The sequence below is a fragment of the Leucopleurus acutus genome (genome assembly GCF_964270905.1).
Source record: "Leucopleurus acutus genome assembly, chromosome: 14".
Lineage (NCBI taxonomy): Eukaryota > Metazoa > Chordata > Mammalia > Artiodactyla > Delphinidae > Leucopleurus > Leucopleurus acutus.
This window is the reverse complement of record NC_139156.1, coordinates 55,339,919-55,362,199: the sequence shown is the minus strand read 5'-3', so window position 1 is coordinate 55,362,199 and position 22,281 is coordinate 55,339,919. Positions and strand designations below refer to the sequence as shown.

The following is a 22,281-nucleotide window of genomic DNA, read 5'->3' as shown; positions in this document are numbered from 1 at the left end:
GGAAAGGGGCTGGGAGTCAGGAGGGGAGACAGAAAAGCTGGACCTGCTCAGGGAGCGGCGGCAGCATCCAAACAGCGCGGAGAGTGGTGTGGAGGGAGGGCTGTGCTGGGTTCACATGCCTGGCTCAGTGTGAGATGGGGGCTCGAGGGGGAAGGCCGCTCCGACATGGGATGCCTATTTCAAGGCCAAGGGGCCCCCCACCCCACGGCTTTGAGCCAGCAGCGCCTCCCCAGCAAGGCCCCAAGCCAAGCCCCCGAGGAGCCTGTCACCTACTTGATGTGTTTGGCGCTCTTGTAGTGGATGAAGATGACGATGGGGTAGATGTGCATGTGGTGCAGCCGCTCAATGGCGTGGGGGGCGACGTCCAGGAGACAGTGCCGGTTCTGGGGGGAGGGAGAGAGTGAACACCTTGGCAGGTGCGTGGCCGGGGCCTCGGGAGCACTGGACACTCCAGCCTTCCTCTGCCACCGATGGGCCCCACCCCTCCCCTGACACTGCCCTGCCTTGCCCTGTAAGTGAACATACAAGGTTCTACCAACGAACGAGGCAGCAAAACCAGTCTTTCGTTAAGACCACACATGATACACGGAGGGGAAACCTCATCTGGGAAAATCTCTCCCCACAAGCCGTCAGCTGTGATGATGGTCCAGGCTGGGAACCAGGGCCAAGCGGGGTCTGGACGACCCCACTCCAAACTCCCTTTCCTGCCTTCACCCAGATATAGGAAAGCGCTTCCTAAAGTGCTACCCCACCTGGCCTCAGAAACCTTACTTCTGCCAGTCCGGGCAAAAGAAGATGCGGAGACTCAGCGGGGGGCTGAAGCAGGGGAGGGGGAGTGTGGGTCTTTGCATGGCTGTGACTGAAATGCATTCCATGGATCCCCTGAGCCTCCAGGCAGAGTACGAGCCATAGGCAGGCCACGGGCACCCTGACAGCTCCACTGAGGGGGTCCACCCTTTGGCAGGCTTCCTGACGTCCTGGGGCACCCCCGACTGGAGCTCGTCCACTTTAACTGGGCAGTCTGCACTGACAGCTGTAAGAAGTCAACTCCCTCACGTAACAGGAGGGATCCAAAGCCTGGCGGGGTAAACTGACCACCCAGGAAGGATGCAGCCCAGAAAGCGCCCACATCCTCAGGCTTGTGAGGGACGCTTTTCCAAAAGATTTCCCCACTTCCCCTCATACTACCTGGCAAACAGACCCCAGCGTGTTCACAAGCCTAAAGGCACATGGCAACGGCTCTTATCCTTGCAGGGTGCAGGGTCGTCGCCCTGATGGAAGCCGTGCCCCTGTGCCTAGAATGAGGCACATCAGCTCAGCACACAAGCTCAGCGGAGGCATTCTGGGACCCTGTTGTAGAAATCCCTGCGAGGGGCCTTTCCTAGAGTTCAAAGCTCTCGTCAGAGCCCCTCAGAGAGGGAGAGGTGACACACGCACAGGGCGACTTCTGCCCAGGACTAGCTTCCTACTCACGAAAGCGGAAGCACAAGAAGCAACGGGGGCCAGCCCCCTGTAGGTTAACTCAGACTAACGGGACACAGGCGAGCTCATGAAGGTCCGAGAGACATGCAGGGCAGATGTGCAAAGGTACAGAGCCCGGACACGCACTGGGGTCCAAACCCCGGACTCAGAGAGGCGCTCCCATCCCTTGGTCTGAAGCAACAGGTACCTTTTCTGTGATCTCCTTTATGGAAGCCACTGTGGTCACGTCAAAGTGGCCACTCCTCCGCTTATAGTCGACAAACAGGCAGTCTTTGACGCCCCGCTCGATGGCCTGCTGGGAGGCCTTCATCACCTCTGCAAAGCACAGACACAGGAATCAGGAATGCCCTGGCACCATGAGCCGTCACTGCACGTGCCAGGAAGAACGCTGCGCAGAAGAGACTTTAGGAACCCAGCCCTGCTGTCCTCGCTCCCGGACAAAGAACCAGAGGCTGCACACTGATCTGAGCCAAGTCCAGGGGACGCTGAAACATCCTGGGATCCATGCCCGGGAACAGGGGGATAAACACACAGGGACGGACACAGCCCAGCAGGCACGTGGGCATCCCTTACCAAGAGGGCATCTGCAGAACTTGCCCGGCACCTCGTTCACGAGCATTTCCTTCACCACATCCAGTAAAGGCCCCAGGATCAAGACGGGCCTCAGGGAGGTGCAGTCCACCTTCTGGACCCGCTGATAGGCAAGGCTCACCGAATCTGAGGGAGAGAGGGGAGCAGTGTCATGGACACCCACCTGGAGCAGAGGGAGGAAGGGGAGGGGCTGGGGACCCACGGCTCCCCTGACCTTGCTTTTACCCCAGGGAGGCCCACCTCCTTCACTCCACAAATCCGGAGCCAGCTACCCAGCTCACCCTGGTTTGTCTGGGACTTGCCCAGTTGTAGCACTGACAGTCCCATACCCCGGGCACACCGGGGCCCGGCCGCTCCTGGAGTCCAGCACAGTGTCCCTGCTCCACGGACACCCAAGACACTGCAGCACTTCATCCAGCTCAAATGCTTCCGTGTGTATCCAATGCGCCCTCCCCTCACCCCTAGTATATATTCTCTGCTCTCTAGAGAGGCAACCTCCCCTGAGGTAGGTGTGGTCATGTGACCCAGGCCTGTCCCGTGGGGTGAGCAAACTCTCCCCCTTCCCATGAGCTGAAATGGACAGGACTGGGTGCAGTGAGCCAGCTCTGATCCTGCAGATGAGAACAACCCTCAGGAAATGACAGAGCCACAGGACAGAAGGGTCCTGGCTCCCTTATGATCCCCAAAACAGAGCTGCCTCCCAGGGATTCCCCCCACCAGCTCAGACTTTTATGTGGCAGCGAAATAAGCTTCTTATCACACTTCAGCCATTGTTGTCTGGTCTCAGTTACAGCAGTCAAACCAATATCCTAGTTGATACATGTAGTAAAAACCTCCCCTTCCACCAAATGAATAAAAAAATCCTTGCAGGAAGTGACCGCCTAAAAACCAGCAAGCAAATATCTTCTTGGCACCTCCCCTGTACCAATCGCTGTGCCGGCATCTCGGAAACACTTTTAAAAAGAGTAGAAAGCACAGTCCCTGCCACTGCAGAGCTCATGCTCTAACCAGGCTCACCGACGGCAACAGGTAAGAAACAAGACAACCATACAAGAGTTGCCTGCCAGCTCCAGGCAGCGGGACAAGAAGCCTCACCCTCGGGGGGGTGGGAGTGGCGATGAGGAGGGGCAGAGCTGAGGGGAGGGTCGCCTGAGGTGGGCTTGTGAGGAAGGGTCAACGAGAGGTCCGGCCCGGAAGGCCCGTGACTAGGAGGTGAAGGAAGACGGACCAGATGGCAGAGCTTTAGAGGTGAACACACAGGGCGGTGCTCGGCTCCACAAACACCGAGCTCACAGGCAGAAGCGCACACATTTTTTTGGTCTGATGATTATCCAGGCACGTCTATATCGCTTCCTATACAGCATTTCTCAACCTGGTGACCAGGTGATCCGTTATTAAAGCAGGGGGAGGGTTTGGTGATCACATTCACTGTCCAAGACCCCCGCATACTTGTGACTGAAGGCTCTGTAGAGTCCCAGGGCAAAGAACTTCCTCCAGGAAGAGGTAAAAACACCCCCTCTTTTAAAACTTTGAACATTACAGATAAAGCCAGGCATCCTCTCCAACACCTCTTCTCCAGTCCTGGTCATCAACAGTTTCCTCATAACCACCGTCATAGTTGGTTATAAGGATATAAAGTACATCCTCTTCCAGGTGTCATTCTCACATGTTGACTTTTACAGGCTCAAAACACCTAGAAACTATGTTATGTACACCCACGTGCCCAACAAAAATGACAAGATACATTTTTGTATCATGATACATGCAAAAATACAGGACACGTGCAACATTCCGCAACTCCCTCTTCTACTCAGTCTTATGCTTCTGAACTGCATCCCTGGTGATGCACATTGATCTCCCTAACTCCTTCTGAACACCCTACGGGATGGATGCCCTGCACCTATTTATCTATTTCCCTGTGTACGGACACTAAGTCACTATGTCTTCAACTTAACTTGAACAGAATCATCTTCTCCTCTAATGATTATTAACATTCCACACTGAGGGGCACCAATTTAGAAGATTCCTTTTCCTCCCCGAATAATCTGCTCTGTCGGAAGTCCTCATAGTTACAGAATCATACGGGGGCTACAGAGCATCTCGCAAGCACTAAATCCAACAAGAGTCAGAGGTCCAGAGAAAATAAAAAACTCCCTGGGAAGGGTAAATACACGGACAAATAGACAATCTGGAAGTAACCTAATGTAGTTATGAAAACTGCTTTTAAAACTGGTATAGATATTAAAACCGAAAGCATAAAGGTAATAATAAAACTACGCTAATGTTCACATAATGTAAAAAGGATGTAATTGGTATCTTCCATAACATAAAGGGGGTGGGGGGGTCGGGATCCCAGAGATGTAGGGTTTTTATATAGGATTGAAATTAAGCTACCATCAGTTTACAATGAATTGTTTTAACCTTAAGATGTTTTATGTAACTGCAGTGGTAACCAAAAATAAAATATCTATAAAATATACACAAAGGGAAACGAGAAAGGAATCAAAACATGTCACTATAAAAATTTTTAAAAAATCAATGAAATACAGAAGGCAGCAGCCAAGGAGGAAAAGATAGACAAAAAAAGCAACAAGACATACAGAAAACAACTAACAAAATGGCAATAGTAAGTCCTTCCATATCAGTAATTACTTTAAATATAAATGGATTAAATGCCCCAATTAAATGACGTAGACTGGCTGAATGCATAAATAAAAAAGATCCAACTATATGCTGTCTACAAGAGACTCACCGAAGCTCTAAGGTCATTCAGAGGCTAAAAGTGAAAGGATAGGAAAAAAAATAATTCATGCAAACGGGCACCTAAAGAGAGCAGGGGTCACCACAGCTGTATCAGACAAAATAGATTTTAAGACGAAAACTGCCACAAGAGACAAAGAAGGACATTATAGCATGATAAAACGGTCACTTCTCCAGACAGATACAACGATCATAAACATACATGCATCCAACATCAGACTTCCCAGATAAGTGAAGTGAACACTGATGAAACTGAAGGGAGAAACAGACACCAACACAGTATTAGTAGGGGACTTCAATACCCCACTTTCAGTTATGGATAGTACAACCAGACAGAAGATCAATAAGGAAACAGCACTTGAACAACACTACAGACCAACGGACCTAACGGATTCCCCCCTAGAGCCTCCACGGGAGTGTGGACCTGCCAGCACCTTGATCTTGGCCCAGTGGTACTGATTTTAGACTTCTGGCTTCCAGAACTGTGAGAGAATCAATGTATGCTGTGCTGACCACAAAGCTTGTGACATTTGTTACAGCAGCCCCAGGAAACAGATACACAATGAAAGCCAGAAGACAATGAATTATATCTTTAAAATGCGTAAGTAAAATATCTACCAATCTAAAATTCTATATCCAGTGAAAAATCTCCAAAATGATGGGAAAACAGACCAAAAAAACAAAAAAATAAGAGAATTTGTCACCAACAAACCTGCATTACAAGAAATGCTGAAGGTCACCATAACATCAAGAAAATGGTAGTTATATGAGGTAAAGGATGTGTTAAACTAACCTTATTGTGGTAAACCATTTGCAACATATACCCCTATCAAATTATCATCCTGTACACCTTAAACTCACACAATATTATGTGCCAGTTATATCGCAATTAAGATGGAAAAAAAAGAAATGCTGAAGGGAGTGTTCAGCTGAAAGAAAAGATCGGAAGGAATGAAGAATAATGGAGAGGATAAATATAAGTGAATAACTGACATGCAAATCAGTAACACTGTTGGACTTAAGATACATGTAAAATGAAATGATAATGCAAAAGGTGGGGGGGAGGTAAAGAAGTCCTCACAGTGCTCTGATGTTTTAGAATTAATAGAGAAGCGGGCAAAGCAATGATTCCTGTTAGCAGTAGGTCAGAGATATATATCATGAGGGTTGCTGGAATCTACCCCCCCCTACCACCAAAGAGTAAAACAAAATGATTACCTAAAAACTAACAGATGGGGGGACAGAATAATAAAAATGCTTGATTAATCCAAAAGGAAGAAAAGGAAGTGAAGGGAACATAAAACAGGCAGGACAACAGAAAAAAAACTGGAAGACAGTACATATATCAGTCATGATTTAATCAGTGATTAAATACTCTGATTAAACGAGAAAGACTGTCACAGGTGTGTTCAAATTGTGAAAACGCCTCAGGATGTACACTTTTCTGTAGATGTATGTGCGCTTTTCTATACATATATTATATCTCAATAAAATGAAAAAAGATGAAGTATCAGAGTGGGTTGAAAAAACCCTACATGCTGCCTGCAGAGCCACGTAAATATAAAGCTCCAGGAAAGGATAAAAGGATGGAAAAAGGCAAAGCGTGCAAACACTAACCAAAAGAAAGCCGATGTGTTAGTAATACTTAAACAAAACAGACTTTAAGGCCAGAAACATTTCTAGACATAAAGAAGGACATAATGATAAAAGAGTCAACTTAACAGCAAGATATAACAATTTAGAAATAACAATTTAAAGACCACTTCAAAATACATAATGAAAGAAAAAAAAAAAAACAACCCACTGAAGAACTGAAAGGAAGACTAGACATATGGCTGTTTTCCAAAGACATCCACTAGACATACACCAAATACACCAGAGGTGGTGTCTACAGAAGAAAAGGGAAGGGAGAATGAAGCAACTATTACTGCCGAAAGGTGAAGAGTCTATTTTACATTTAAAAATGTAAAAACCCACTCTTAGCTTGAAGGCCATATAAAAACAGCCAGACTTGACCCACAGGCTATGGCTTGCCAACCCCTGTCCTCACTGACAGTGACCTGTGGGCCATGAACAAAGGTGGGACTCACTCAACTCACTGTGACTAAGGCCCTAACTGAAACAATAAATAAGGAAGGAGAGGAGGAGGAAACCAGCTGTCCCACCTTCTGAGGCCCACTGCCACCTCCACACCCTGCCAGCAGGGAGGGCACACCTTCTGGGACAGTGGACACACACGGGGGTCCTCGGAGCAGCATTCACAGGAGGCTCCTGCTTCACAGGACAAAGGAACCCTTCCACGGGGCAACCTGCCGAAGGATGTCTGATGCTGCCTAATACGCAACTCCAGGACTGGGTCAGCACCTGGTCCTGGGAGGATCTTGGAAGAATGGACACAGGAGGGGACTTCCCTGGTGGCGCCGTGGTTAAGTATCCGCCTGCCAATGCAGGGGACGCGGGTCGGATCCCTGGACCGGGAAGGTCCCACGTGCCACGGAGCAACTAAGCCCGTGCGCCACAACTACCAAGCCTGTGCTCAAGAGCCCGTAAGCCACAACTACTGAAGCCCACACGCCTAGAGCCCGTGCTCCGCAACAAGAGAAGCCACCGCCGTGAGAAGCCCGCGCGCCGCAACTAGAGAAAGCCTGCGCGCCGCAACGAAGACCCAACACGGCCAAAAAAGATAAGAAAAAAAGAATGGACACACACAGGAGTAAGGCCAAACACGGCCAAAGATCTGCACAGTGGCCCTTGGTCACCAGCAAGCAGCCAGTAATAACCCAAAAACAAACTGGAAGCAATGCACTGGGCAGAGACTGCATTTTGCGCACCCAATACCCATCTTTCCTTTATTCCTTACTAACAGAACCTGCATTACTGAAGCCAGCAGGTCACCAGTGAAAGTCCTGCCTTCTCAGCCTCCCTCGCAGACTGAGCAGCCAATGAGGAATAAGTGGGAGACCAAGGGTGGGGTTTCCAGGTAAGCTGTTTAAAGAGGCACACTTTTGCCGTGCCCCTTCCTCCTCCCTGCTGCCTGAACGTGGATGTGATGGCAGAAGCTGCAATGACCGTGGGAAGACCTTGAGGATGGAAGCCACACCCTACAGGTGGTAGACACTCTGAAGACAGTAGCACCGCCATCCCAACCCAGACACACATCCCTGGATCAGTTATGTGTGAAAGCAAAGCAAACTTCTATCTTGTTTAAGTCACTGTGGTGAGGCTCCTGTGGTCAACAGCACACCTCATCCTGCGAGCCTGCTGGAGAAAGCCAGATCAGCCACTTGCCTTCAAAGAGTGGAATGGAGTCGTTGGAAAAGGTGTCCAAGGCAAGGAGGTCTCTCCCATCTTTGGACCCGCTGCGTTTATGCTTATGTTTCCTTCGAAAGAAGGACCTGCGTGCAGCCGCCGAGAGCGTCTTTGCGGTGGTGTTGTCATCCTTGACTTCAGACATGCTGAGCCTCCGGGAGAATTCTTGGTCCATCCTGTGGACAAGAGTACAGCAGCGCTGCAGAGGGCCCAGGGACCATCACCTCCCCGCATGCCCAGCCGCGAGGAGAGCCAGAGCTGGGACTCCAGGCTCCTCCCACATTCTCTACAGGCTTCCTGGCCGCTTCACCACCCACGCTACTGAGGACGCCATGGTGCCACTGCTGTGAGGGGGATACACACACACCAGTGCTGGGCAAGCTCTCAGAATACAGGGCCACCTCCTAGAGTCAGACGAGGGTCAGAAGGAGCTGCTAAGACAGCCTTCACGCGTGACCACTACAAGTTATGCCTCCTGCCACCAAGAGGAACGAAGCACAGATAGACACTGTAACACAGGAAGAACCTTGAAAAACATCACACCAAGGATAAGGAGCCAGTCACAAAAGACCACGTGCTATATGACTCCATTCACGTGAAAGTCCAGACAGGGAAGTCTACAGAGACAGAACGATCAGTGGGCGCTCAAGGTTGACAGGAGGGGGCAGGGCAGACAGAAAGACAAGGCGAGGCAGCTAACGGGGCTTCTTCCTGAGGTGACGAAAACGTTCTCAAATTGACTACGGTGATGGTTGCACATCTGTGAAAATACTAAAAGCCAGTGAACTGTACACTTTGGGTAAATTGTACGGTATGTGAATCATGTCTCAACAAACCTGTTAAAAACAAAAAAGTGCTGTCTCCTAAGTTGCCCCTGTGCTTCTGTATAGCCTGACTTAAGTACAACACTAACCTACACTAGGACCAAAATTGCTTTTTGGACAAGCAATCATGGCAAAACGTACAGACCAGAAGCTGATACGAGCATCAGTATAAACCCCCATGAGCCCCAGCCCGCAACCCATGGGGCATCCCCACAGGTGCCGCCCGCCCCAGCCCCAGGCCCAGACTCGAGAACACTCACACGTATTTGCTGGGGATCTGCCCGCGCTGGATCTTCTGGGCATTCTCATCCAGCTGCCAGGCCATCCAGGACCCAAATGAGCCCTGGGGCAAGGTGTCATCCACGTAGAGGATGTCATCTTTCTTAAAGCTCAGCTCATGCTCCACCTCTGCCAGCCGCTCATAGAGGGCCCTGGACCGGGCAATGGAGAGGGCAGGTCAGGCCGCTGGCTGCCCTTTGCAGCCATTCTCCTAGAGCCGCTCTCCTGCTCTGAACTTTCCCCAGACCCCAGAGGCTGATCAGGACCAGCCTCGCCCCAGCCTAGCAGTGGTTCCCAAAGAGGGGAGCCCAGGCTCTACATGACAGGACAGAGACTGCCCTTTCCTCCCCTGAGACCAGGCTCCCTGGAGACAAGGGCTGCCTCATGCCCATCACATAGAAGACTTCTTGCCAAGGACCAAGGCCGTTATCTCCATTCCAGATGGGCCTTTCCCATTGGCGTCCCTCCCCTGAGTCAAGGCTGACGGTTCCTACAGACTAGAAACTTCCCAGAAGGGAAACATGCCATCCTCAACTGAGGAGGGGTTCCCTAGAGACAGGGACCCCCCCCCCCCACCTCACGGTACACGGTCGATCAGTGCTTTCCATTCTCATGTGGCCTCAGATCTTAGGGGACATGAAGAAAGCTGAGCACCTCCCGGAAAACGCCCGATGCCTGCCTCAGACACACACTGCATATAGTACTTCGGGGTACCATGGACGCCTTGACACCCACACACGCTGCAGAGCGATCTGCAGACCTGGGTCAGAGGAGACCAGCCCACAGGAAAGTGAGGCTCTGTGGTCTCAAACTTCCCCACCAGGCCCTAAACCCTAAAGAGGGAGCCCATCTGGCCCTGGGAGCTTTCGAGGGTTTTTCTAAGTCATAAGCATCTCGTCGTGAGCTTCCAATTTGGGGCCCAAGTAATAATGCTCACGGCCCCACCCTTTGGGGGCAAGAAACATGGGGACATTCACAGGGAAGAGCCTTCACCAAAAGCCCCTCCCCTAGCCCCAAGTCCCCGGCAACCCTGGCCACTGGTACCTGATATAGAAGCTGTCGCCAGGCAGGCCCTTGACCTTGGTGAACTCCTCAGGGCGGTACTGCACCTTCAGGCGGACACTGTCCTTGGGCTTCAGCATCTCCACATAGACCTCCTCCACCGTCTTGTTGCGCACGTCCAGACCACCGTACTACCCAGAGACGGAGGACTGGGGTCAGAGGGCAGAAGCTGGGCATCTTGGGCACCCGCGAGAGGCCAGGTGTAGGGTAAGGGTGAGACTCAGCATCCCGTTCACTGGGCATCCATCTGCCCCACCTCCGCAGGTAAGGCTGAGTCCTCTGTTGAGTGTCTGCTCTACCCTCAACAGCTGCTCCCAGGAGAAACCCTGTTCTAGTCCCCCCGCAAGTAAGGCTTATTGGAAACACAGCCCTTCACCTTGCTTATGCTCCTTGCTATCTTTGAGTACCTACGACCCACCTCCCCCACCCCACAGGAGACCCAATGAGCGGGAGATGGCCCTCGCCATCAGACCAGTCCTGAATCCTCCCACTGACAACAGCACAGCATCTCCCCTCCGGACACCAGTGCCCAAGCCAGGGCCCCCCTGCCCACTTCCCCATGATCTACCCAGCAGGGGTCTGGGCGGCATCCAACACCCACACACAGCGGTCGCCAGCAGAGGCTGTGCTCCTCCACCTCCTGTGCCAACTGAGACGGCGGCAAGCCCGACGTGCGGGCGGAGAGCAGCCCGGCTGCTGCTCAGAGGGCGCAGAACTCACCTCAAGGACGAGGTCCCCAGGCACGAGGCCGTCGGGGCCCTTGGCAGGACTGTCGTCCTCCACCTCGGCCACGAACACCCCATGCAGGTTCCCACCACATAAGTGCACGCCAAGCTCCAGCTGGGCCTTCTTGATGAAAACAACTCGTGGTTCTGGGGTCTTCTTGGTGGCATCTCCCACCATCCTTATGGGGAGGAAAATGAAGCTCTTCAATTGTGCACAGGGAGGGAGGAAGACATGAGAAAGATGAAACAGTGGTGACGCCCTAACCGTTTTCTGCTGCCACACCCCCCCCCCCCCCCCCCCCGCCGTCACGGTCTCACGAGCTCTCAGAACCACAGGAGCCGGGAGGCGGGCCGACACAGACTCTAGTTATAGTGACCCGGTTTGTAGGCAGGATGCTGAGGTTTGGTAGAGATGAACATGTGACCCCGGGTCACAAAGCCACTTGGGAACAGAGTGGAAATCAACACCCCTGCTTTCCAGCCCAGCTGTCCATCACACACCATGGGCTATGTCTTGTGCACCTGGACTGCACTTGTTTTCCTAACTCTATTCTCCTGCAGAGAACTGCAGAGCCAGGTTCACCAGCCAGGGCACAACTCATCCAGCAAATGTTTACTGAGCAGCTTCTACGGCCCAGATGGCACTAAACCAAGAAGCAGGGCCCCTTGCCATCAAGGAACTCACAGCACAGGGACACTGAAAGGCTGGCAAACAAACTGAGTGAAGGAGACGGGACAGCAACAGAACCGAATGAGCAGGACCTCAGCGGGGGAGCCAGCCGGTGACGAAAATTTTGCTGCAGGTAAGGGTAGCCATAATGGGCACAGTGAACGGTCACAAGTAGGAAAGCCCTGAAGATGTCCCAGCTTCCAGCCTCAAACTTCTGTGAACAGTTCATTAAGGTCGAACCCGAGAAAGGGCTCTGTCCAAGACTGAAGAGTGACTGCCTCAGGACCCAGCCTGTGTGACCCTCCCCCACCTCCCCGCCAGCTCCTGCCCACACTAATGCCGCTCCCTCCTCCGGACATCTCTTCACGCCCGTCCTTTGCACGGCTAACCCCTGCTCATCCTGGGATGAGCTGTGACTTAGCTGTCACTGCCCTGCCATGCTCCTCATGACTGTTCCATCGTGGCCCCTGGCGCCCCTCCCAGCACTCCGGCCGTGCTGCACATGCCTGGACACTGGTCTGCCACCCTCAAACCTAGAGCTCCTTGGGGGCAACACCGCTGTTGATGGCCAGAGCCCGGGGCCTGGCTGGGGGATGACCGTGGGATTCTGTCTAAGGACAGAACCAGAAAACGAGTGAGAAAAGGAGGAGAGAAAGAAAAAAGGCAGAGCTGAGAATGAGTCAGTGAGAAAACGAGAGAAAAAAAGGGAGAGAGGGCAGGGCGGAGGGAGGAAAAAAGGACTGGCGTGCTCCCCACCCCAAATCCTGACAAGCCGGTGTGCCGTCTGCAGCGCAGGGCGGCGCTGGGACCCACGTCCCTCAGAGGATGTGCTTGGGCCCCAACAATGGCCCTCCGGACCCACCCCGCTCAGCCAAGTGCACGGATGGAAGGCTCGTGGCATGCATCTGCTGACCTGGAGCTGGGGGTGCTCTGCTTGGCCGGGGGTGTGCCAGGGCCCTCGTCCTGCTCCATCAGTGGGTCAATGACAGAGGGATGCTCCGGGGTGGTGGCACTGCTGCCCTGGAGAGTGGAGTGGGGACTGACAGGGTCCAGGTGGGAGCTGGGGACAGGACAGGAAGAGTGAGGAGTAGCATGCAGCCGGCCGGAGCCACCCCATCTCTGGTGGTGACCAGGTCTGGGACGTGAACAAGGACCAGGTCATGCAGCTCTGTGACCCGAACCCTGAGGAGAGCAGGCGCCTCAGGAGCCTGGACTCGGTCACCTAGCTGCAGGATCTGCCTGTCCTCAACTCGGGGATCCTCTGCAAAGGGGTCAGCCTGGGGACCCATGAATTCACCGTTCTCCTTTCCTCTGCATGTGCATTTCAGCCCTTCCCTTCACAGGCGCTGCGTGGAAGGGGCACGTCTCACCCTTTCCTCACCTGTCCTGCCACCCACAGCACAGAGGCAGACGGGGGCAGGTGTCCAGTGTCTGCTCGTGGAGTGGGGCCAGACCACCCTGTGGGAGCGTCCGCCCGGGGCCGCAGCTCCTGCCTGCTCCACATACCCATGCCGGGGCTTCCTGCTGCACGCAGGACCCAGCCACCTGTTTCCACACCCTATTTCAGGAGGGAAAACCATCCCTCCATATGTCCCTTCTCCAAAACCCAGGGCTGGTCAACTCCTCTCTCATGGCAGCAGAATCCCCAGAACTTGCAGCTGGCACGTAGGTCTCCCCACAGCGAGCCACGCACCTGCTGCACCCGTCTCTCTTCCTGCGGCCCCCATGCCCCCAGGAGGCCAGGGCCTCACCTGGACCGGGAGTGGCCGCTCAGCTGGTGCATGTGTGGGTTGTACTGGGCCAGGATGGTGATGGTGTCGCACTGCTGCCCGATGATGAGCCGGGCCTGCTGCTCCGTGGCGCTCCGCAGGTTTATGCCATTGAACTAGGAGACACCGGGAGCGGGCTCAGTGATGGCAGAGGAGGGCGTGGAGGAGGGCCTGGGGACTCAGGAAGGGAGGAGAGGAGAGGAGAGGAGAGGAGGGAGAGGACGGCAGCTCCCGCTCACCTCAAGTAACTGGTCCCCGTACTCAAGGCCGGCCTGGTGAGCGATGCTCCCCCCGGTCACCTTGGACACGTAGACACCGCCCTTCTCCCCGCTCACGATGGAGATGCCCAGCGGCTCCGAGCCCTTCTGCAGCTTCACATGGCGTGGCTCCTCCACGTAGGGCCTTGGAAGAGAGCCAACAGTTCTGGGGACTCAGGCTCAAAGGAAAGGTCTGGGGAAGATCTGAGGTCAGGCATGCAATCACTACGCAGAAAGGGCCAGGGGGCACAGACGCTCCTATGATGACACAGCTGGATGGGAAAACGATGAAGTCCACCTTTGTACGACAGTGATACACAACCCCATGCAATACAGACACGACCCCCCACCTGCGGATGGACACAGAAGCACCCAGTCCCAAAGACACCAAGAAGGGTCTGTGTGAACTATAAACACTGATATACGCGGGGAAAAGGCACGCAGGTTTCCCTAACAGGAGAGGAGTGGCCTCACAATGTGCAACGTACAAACCCCCAATGGGGTCTCAAGACACCCTTGGGGCAAAAGGACTGCTTTCTAGGGTGATATTCACCCAAGAAGGGGCAACATTAAATATCAGTTTTTATATTTACCAGGACACAGGAGGATGCAAAATGATCATGAGATTAAGCTGCTGCAAACCGGAGGCACTAAAAAGGGAGCGGGGAGGCTGGGAGCAAGGCGGCACCATGCACCCACTGGCCCCGGGGAGCCGCCCACCGCACCGCGAGGGATAAGGGGCACAGCGAGGGCTGGGGTGGGGACCTCCTGTCGGGCCAACCTCACGCTCCTCAGGGAGGAGGACCTGGGCCTGGCAGCCACAGGCAGTCTCAGGAGGGATCTGTGGTGGTGGAGGCATCTGGAAGGTGCAAAAGGTTAGAAAGCAGAGCGGGGGTGATCGGAGGAGGAAGACAACCACAGACGCCTGGAACGTGACAGACAGACAGACAGACAGACAGTTAAGTGACCCCGAGCCGCCAGGACCCCCGCTGCACGCTGCCCGAGCTCCTCCTCAGGACAAGACTGCAGCCAAAGGCCAGGGGAGGGGACAAGCAGAGCGCCACCCCCGAGGGCTCCCTCCTCCAGAGCACATGTCAGGGAGGGGTGGGGGGGGTGGGGGGTGGTCCACGTGCTGAAGGGCAGGCAGGCAGAGGGGGGCCCTTTGGGAGGGAATCCTTACTCTTTAATCTCCCGAATGATTTAAAATTTTTATAATATGCACAAGAGTTTTGTCAGAACAATAAGGCTGCTTTGTAAAAGAAGTTCATAAAGTATACTTAAAACTACAAACAGCTTAAAACATAACATTAAGGAGGAAGTTTATGTATGTAAAACAACATAAATAAAGCATGTATTTAATCTGTATATATACATACACACACACCTCAGAAGGTGAAATAACAGCAACTGAACCTCGGGTTGATGAGATTATGTGACTTTTTTTCTTTCTACTTTTCTAGTTTTCCCAGTTTTCTATAATGATAGTTAACTTGAGACTGAGGAAAAGAGGGACTATTTTTAGTAAGTAACCCATTCTTCAGTCAGGTCACACACGTTAAAGTTTATGTCACCTAAGCGCTGTGAAGGCAGGAATCACCGACACTGACACACACACCGGTTCTCTGTGCACCGTGGAGCAAGCTAAGGGGATGTCTGAACCGCATGTGATAAGGCCCCTTCTGCTTCTAAGGAGCCCCCTTCAGTGGGGGGAAAGTGTTCTCTCAGTGACCTGAGCTGGGGGGTTCGGTAAAACCTCACACCCCCAGGGCCGGTTTGTGCTCCTGTCTGCACGATGCAGGTGAGGCCATCATGAACACGTCCACGCGAACTGTGCTGACTCCCCTGGGGGCCCAGGCGCCTTGGCGGTTATGGGTACGCTCTGTTCTCCAGTTTACACTTGCTAGGTGTGCCGTCTCACAGGTTCAGATCGTAAATGAGATTTTCTTAACTATGGGCCCACCCAGCAGCGTCTCTCCCATGGCTTGCAGCTACAAGGGCCCTCAGCTTTCTGGATGTTAAGTGGAGGAGAGTAGCTCTAGTCCTAGATTCTAAGTGATTAGATACAGGTAAGTTCAAGTTTAATCCAATCTCCCACTAGGCTCTAGACAGAACCCTTTAAATATATAGATACGATCTGGTAAATCCCACTCTGAAGAACACCAGAGGTGGATGAGGAACGTGCAGAGCTTGTGCAGGAAGGGACCAGCCCTGAGAGGAGGCGCGTCTGGACTGACAGCTGAGATCGGCCTGCATTTCAAAATGAACCAATCAACGGCTAAGCTGTTCATGTATGCTTCCCACACTCTTTTCCTATGTGTATTTTATCTCACAATAAAAAGCTTGGGGGGGCGGGGGGAGGGGGCAAGCGATACAGCTGTGTTCTGGGGCCAAAAAGAAAAGGGTAAGGAGGAGTCCTGGGACTTCCCTGGTGGTCCAGTGGTTAAGATTCCACTCTTCCACTGCAGGGGGCAGGGGTTTGATTCCTGGTTGGGGAACTAAGATCCTGTATGTCGCGTGGCGCAGCCAGAAGTTTAAAAAAAAAAAAAAAAAGAGTCCTGATTCTAATTAGTATAGGCCAGTCACTAACCGCGTGACCACAGACAGACCACTCCAACTTTCTGGCCTCAGTTTCCTCATCTTTAAAATGGGGCCGATGACGATGCCGCTGATCACAGGGTTATGTGAGGGTTTCACGACTTATTACGTGGAACGTGCTTAAGCAAGGGCCCAGGAAGCAGTGAACGGCATCACTCCATCACGGTCACTGTCAGGTCGTCCCCAGCAACACGTGCTGGAGCCCCCCTCCTCCCGTGGGCACTCAGTGGAAGGAGCTCACCCTGCTCCTCCAACTGGCCATCCACGTGCGCCCCTCCTCCTGCATCACGTGTCCACAGGACTTCCTCGTGATGTCCTGGAGCAAGACACCAGGGGATGCTAGGCGACCCAAACGCCTGCAGCCTCGCCGGAGGTCAACTCTGTCGGAACTCCCCAAACCGCACCACGCCCGGGGCCGAGGGCGCGGCTGAGCGCTGGCCCGCTACAGCAGCGCGCCATCCTCCCCTGTGCCCACTCACCTGTCCTTTCTGCGCTCCCCGAGGGTCGCGGGGTTGACGGCAATCCTGGGCAATGTGGCGGCTGAGGTCTGGGATGGGCTACAGGAGGACAGGCCTTCGACATTCAGAGGAGACTGCGGGGGAGTGCTGCACTCCGAGTGGGACAGCGAGCCTGCCGAGAGGGGTGGGTGAGGGCCGGGCCTGCACCTCCGCTCCCGCAGCCCGGACGCACGGCCATGCGTGCAGGTGCCTCATGCCTCGCACTCCCCCCTGCATCTCCCACCAGGGCCCGGGTCCTGGCCCCGCCAGCATGACTGATGGCTGAGACCGGGAGTGAACTGTGAGCGGTGCCCAGACACCCCACCCTGAGGACGGAGGGGGTCAGCAGGGGGAAGGGCCACTGAGAAGTTCTCACCTCTGTCAGAGCCCACGACAGACCGCGGATATCTTGGCGTTGATGGGATTTTAATGCGTTCTGCCTTAAACTGCAAGTTGCTCGAAGACCCTGTGGTTCCACAAGGGGACAAAACTTTAGGCCTGCAATTAAACAGCGCCCCTCACCACCATCCTAGTAGTCAGGAAACATACACGGTTATGACAGAATGAAAGTGGGCCCTGCCATTTATCCCCAAGGGGGTCTCAACGTGGAACAGTCAGGGAAAGCAGAGGCCTAGCCCCAGTACATGAATAAACCGTGCAGGGCTACGCTGCTTCAGAACAGCATCCCACAGGTCTCGCTTCCAGCCCCGAACAGAGACAGCATCCCACGCGACAGGCGCGACTGCCGGCCTTGTGTCCACAACGCCAGCAGCAGCTCCGCCAGAGTCTCTTTGAGACAACTGCTAGCCTCGACTCTGGGGTGCGTTTTCCGTAAGTGATCGGCAACACGACATCCCCCAGAATGACCTCAGGGTCAGGGAGCAAGGCTCCTGGGCCAGGGGTCACCAGAACAACTACACGGCCACTGTGGGAAGCTGCAGGAAGGCCACAGGAAAGGGCTCTGGGTGCAGCGTGGAGCCGGCCTCGGCCCCCAGACGGGAGAGGGCCTGTGTGTGGGGGCCGCCAGGAGGTCTGGGCATGAGGATGCGGGTGGAGATGAAGAAAGGCTGCTGCCTGCTCTGGCGAGAAGGCGCCAGTGGCTCAGTTACCGAGGCGGGCGCTGGAGGGCAGGGAGTTGCACCCGTGGGAGGCTCTCATCTCAGAGCAGTCGCTGCAGGCCCTGGGGCTCAGATCCAGGCTCAGGCGGCCCTGGTGCTGGACACTGTCGAAAAGCAGACAAGTGAGGGGCTCGGGAGAAGGACCAGGTCAGGATAACAAGTGGCTGGCCACCCTGAGGCCCTCTGCCAGCTCAGGGAGGCCCAGAAGCGGCTCCCAGTCGGCCGAGGACGGCGGCTGCCCGCAGCCACGCTCAGAGGGCCCTGCAAGCGCCAGGCCAGGACCAAGCTCACTGGGACAGAGGGCTTTCTGCAGGGACGAACAGAGGCTCTGCCTCCTGGGCGGGCACGGAGGGGCAGGACGGCACCGAGGCTCTCCCTAGAGGAGCCCGTCCCTGGAAACGGGAGAGCTGAGGGCAGGGAGCCCGCGTTGCCCACGTCAGGCTGGCCCGCATTCAGGCCCAATGATGACCTCTTCTAGCTGTGAGGCTACGTCTCTTGCCTGCTTAGGGCCTTCCAGTGGTCTTCACTGTACTCAAAATAAAACCCAAACTCTGGGTTTGTGCCCTACGACGTGGGCCTTCCTCCTGACTCACCGTCCCTTTGCCAAGCTCCCCTACTCTGTCCCTGGAGCCCACTGCACCATTCTCAGATGCCCGGGCTGCAGCACCTACAGCCCTCCTTCCTGGAGGCTCCTCCCCAAGTCGCGTACAACTGGCCTCTTCTCAGCCTTCTAGTCACGGCAGCATCCCCCTGCACGGGGCCCTCTCCACCGCCCAATATAACTTGCCACCCTCTTCCAAGTCACAGCCTAGCTTGTCAACACTTTAGGGTCTTTAGGGCCATTCAGCACCATCTGGTATCACTCTGTTCTCTTTTTTGGTCGTTCCCCACTCCCCACCTCGGCCCTGGCCACTTGAACACAAATGCCACAGGAGATGAAGTTTGTCTACTTAATTTTTCCCTGTAGCCCTCTAGAACTATAGCAGTCCACAGCATGCAGTCTGTGCTCTATTAAAACCTGTCAAGTAATCGAATGAATGAGTGACCTTGAGCCAATCCATTCATTTTCTTAAGGCTCAGTTCCTCGTCTATCAACCAGAGACAGTAATAGTAGGGTGGCTCTGGTGACCAAGTGAGATGATGCTTATAAAGGTCTGAGGACAGTACCTGGCATGTGAGCGCTCAGCTATCAGCTGCCTTCTCTACCATCGTCCTACAAATACCTTTTCAAGCTCCACGCTGGTAAATAAAGAGAGCGACCTTAAAGTTTCCTTTCCCCGGGGCCCCAGCGCTGCTCTACCCGGCCTCTTCCCAGCTAGGCAAGGGAACCCCTCTATACACAGTGGCCTTATGCCCAGGTGGGCTTGGATGGCTGGGGTACAGGGAAGCACAGGTGGCTTCACATACCTGGGATGCAAACCCTGGGGGCCAGCCTCTCTGGGGACAGGCGGAGAGCTGCAAGGGCCGACCCTGTGGCTGCGCACGGTGTAGATGGGGTTCCTCAGGACGGAGCTCACAGTGGTGCTCGGGGTCATACTGCGGGGAACAGTGCCTGCAAATGGGCAGGGTGAGACAGTGGCCCCAAAGCATCCAGCCAGCCCCAGATCTATGCAAGCTTCTGGCCCTGCTCCACCTGTAAGGCAGGAGAACCCTCCTCAGTGCTTCCCATTTCCCAGGCTACTATGGGGAGAAAGCACTCTGAAAACTAAAAAATGTCACTGATAGAAGACTGAACACTCCAGACAGGTCAGTAGTGGCTAGATCTTTGAGGACACACAGCAGCTCCCTGAAATGACAGTCTCCACTCTCCCTGGGACTGGGCGGCCCTGGGAGCCCGCATTGACCCTCCTGCCCGGCCCTGCCCTGCCAGCTCACCCACAGACGCCCTGCTGGGGTAGAAGGGGGGGTTGCTGTGCCGGCTGGAATGCCCTGGCGAGTAAGGGGACCACTCCTGGAGATCTGGGGAGAGCTCTCCACTGGCCGGGACGCTCTTCTGCTCCTGCAGAACCAAAGGCAAGAGGCAGTGGCTGGAAACAGGGAAACACACAGGCATTTGCAAGCGATTTCTATCCCTTACGCCCTAGCTTCTCCCACTCAGACACATGACGTGACATTTGGGAGAGATCGTTAACTCGTTTATTCATTCACGTTGCCTTACACATCTGGAAGAGAAGAACGTCCTTCAAAAATACTTTGGAAGAAAACCACACAGAAAGAATCTGTTCTTTCGAATAAACAGCTTTTGTGTGTAGAGAGGGTGGAACACATGGGTGCATCGGGCACACGTATGTAGCGACTCCACACAACCTGCCCAGCCGTGTGAAGCTCCGTGTCTGCTGAAAGTAGCACGGATTTGTTCTCCGGCTCACAGCAATCTCTCCCTTCTGGAAATGACCACAGCACCCACAAAAACAAGCCGGCCTGTCCTGCTGCCGGCTAACAGATTCACACGTGCTATCTTGACTCCCTAAACCTTTGAGGTGGGTCCTTGCCACTTGGGTTTATTTTTTTTTTTTTTGCGGTACGCGGGCCTCTCACCGCTGTGGCCTCTCCCGTTGCGGACACAGGCTCCGGACGCGCAGGCTCAGCGGCCATGGCTCACGGGCCCAGCCGCTCCGCGGCATGTGGGATCTTCCCGGACCGGGGCACGAACCCGTGTCCCCTGCATCGGCAGGCGGACTCTCAACCACTGCGCCACCAGGGAAGCCCCACTTGGGTTTATTGCAATACAAGTTCAAAAGCTTCTTGCTCAATAAGCAAATCAAACCCCACACCCAAGAAGGCGTTGCCCTCTTGGTGTCGTATTACCGCTATCACGCACACCCCAGGCTACCTTCTAATCTCCTAAAGGGAGACTGCTTCCTGCGGGCACTCACCTGCCATCCCCTCCCCTTCTCCCGGGCAGGTGCTGAGAGCAGAGGCAAAGGAGCCAGGGCTAAGCCTGAGCTGGGGGATGCCAGTGCGGGCGGGCGCAGGTCCCTGTGTGGCCCGCCCCACCTCCACCTCACCCTGACCCACTCCAGGGCTGAGCTCTACCTCCAGGAACTGAGCAGAGATCACTACTGGAGCGAGCTTGGGCCGAAAGCTGGGAGCAGACTTTGGCCGGCGGCGCTTCTGCCCCAGCTCGTCCATCTTCTGGGAGGTGAGGTCCTCGTCACATGACTTCTTGGCCGGCAGGTAGGAGGAGTCCCCGTCCCCTTCAGGGTAGTAGCTGGAAGCAATGCGGACCCTGGCCTTGCGAGGGGGCGAGGCGTGCATGGGCTCCCCGGGGTCCATGTCGGGGGGCAGGGCGCTCGGGGGGCTGGTGGATGGGGAGCTGCCCACTAGAGTGGCCTCTGACTCAGAACTGGTTTCCAGTTTGTGCTGGAACTTAATGGAGTCACCCCTCCTGGGAGGTTTTGGGGGCGTCAGAGGTCCCACCCTCTTGGAGGGCAGGGGGGAGTAAGCAGGCCCAGGGCCTGGGAGCAGGTAGTCTATTTTGGGGGGCGTCTGGGGGCGTTTGAAAGTGTTTGGGTCAAAGATAGACTTTCTTTGCTTTGGCTTCTTGTAAACGGAGAGCTTCTCGGGTCCTGCCGTGGAGCTGAGCACAGCCTTGGGCCAGGTCCCGCCGCTGTTGGCATTCTCGGGCTCTGCCTTGTCCAGGCGGGCCTCTGGCTCCCCACAGGGGCCCACCTCAGTCTCGAAGGGCAGCAGTGGCCGCCGGCTACGCACGTCCACCGGCCCAGAGCCACGCTCCCCCGAGGCGTCCGAGCGGAAGGGGCTCAGGCTACGCTCGGAGGCGCTGGGACAGGCCTGGGGGGAGACGGGGAAGGTTCCCCCGGGGAACGGCTTGTGCAGGAAGGAGCTGCTGCCTCCTGGGGGGCCAGACTCCTTCCTGTCCTCCAGCCTGTCGGCGTAGAAGATGTCCGTCTGCGTGGAGTTGTTGTGCTGCATCAAATTCCGTTTATTCTGAGCCTGGACCTCCGGGCCATGGGCTCGGAAGCTCAGCATCTTATCAGAGTCCTTGATGTTTTCAAAGATGTTCTGGCCGCTCCACGACGCGCTCTGAGGGAACACCTAAGTAGGGGTTGCAGAGGAGTGAGGAAGAGAGCCGGTGAGACCGCACGACCTGGAGCTGCCACCGAAAAACATCCCTGGAGGTAGAGCGATGGTCAGGAATGGGCCACACACACCCCAAAGTTGGACAGATGGACAGACGTGCAGCACGCACACCTCGCCAACAGGTGACGCTTGCTCACAGCCAGGCCACCGGGAACCCACAGGAAAGACACAAAGTTCCCTTGACTGTGAGCATTTTCTGAAATCACCTGCACTGTGTCCTGCCTATTTTTTAAAATTATTAA

General features: G+C 54.8%; 1 protein-coding gene across 2 annotated transcripts in view; it reads right to left on the bottom strand.

Annotated features, from left to right (window-relative positions):
• DLG5 (discs large MAGUK scaffold protein 5) overlaps window positions 1-22,281 on the bottom strand; it is a gene marked incomplete at its 5' end in the record, with an annotated part of 119,535 nt that overhangs the window by 2,358 nt on the left and 94,896 nt on the right. For both annotated transcript variants that reach the window (XM_082854574.1, XM_082854575.1), the window contains 16 exons: window positions 274-383; window positions 1,670-1,797; window positions 2,056-2,199; window positions 8,122-8,318; window positions 9,227-9,397; window positions 10,290-10,438; window positions 11,028-11,211; window positions 12,616-12,762; window positions 13,454-13,587; window positions 13,711-13,873; window positions 16,803-16,953; window positions 17,197-17,286; window positions 17,930-18,042; window positions 19,346-19,490; window positions 19,814-19,937; window positions 20,975-21,994. In XM_082854574.1, coding sequence (XP_082710700.1) covers window positions 274-383; window positions 1,670-1,797; window positions 2,056-2,199; window positions 8,122-8,318; window positions 9,227-9,397; window positions 10,290-10,438; window positions 11,028-11,211; window positions 12,616-12,762; window positions 13,454-13,587; window positions 13,711-13,873; window positions 16,803-16,953; window positions 17,197-17,286; window positions 17,930-18,042; window positions 19,346-19,490; window positions 19,814-19,937; window positions 20,975-21,994 — 3,170 coding nt within the window. The remainder of the gene's footprint in view (window positions 1-273; window positions 384-1,669; window positions 1,798-2,055; window positions 2,200-8,121; window positions 8,319-9,226; window positions 9,398-10,289; window positions 10,439-11,027; window positions 11,212-12,615; window positions 12,763-13,453; window positions 13,588-13,710; window positions 13,874-16,802; window positions 16,954-17,196; window positions 17,287-17,929; window positions 18,043-19,345; window positions 19,491-19,813; window positions 19,938-20,974; window positions 21,995-22,281) is intronic.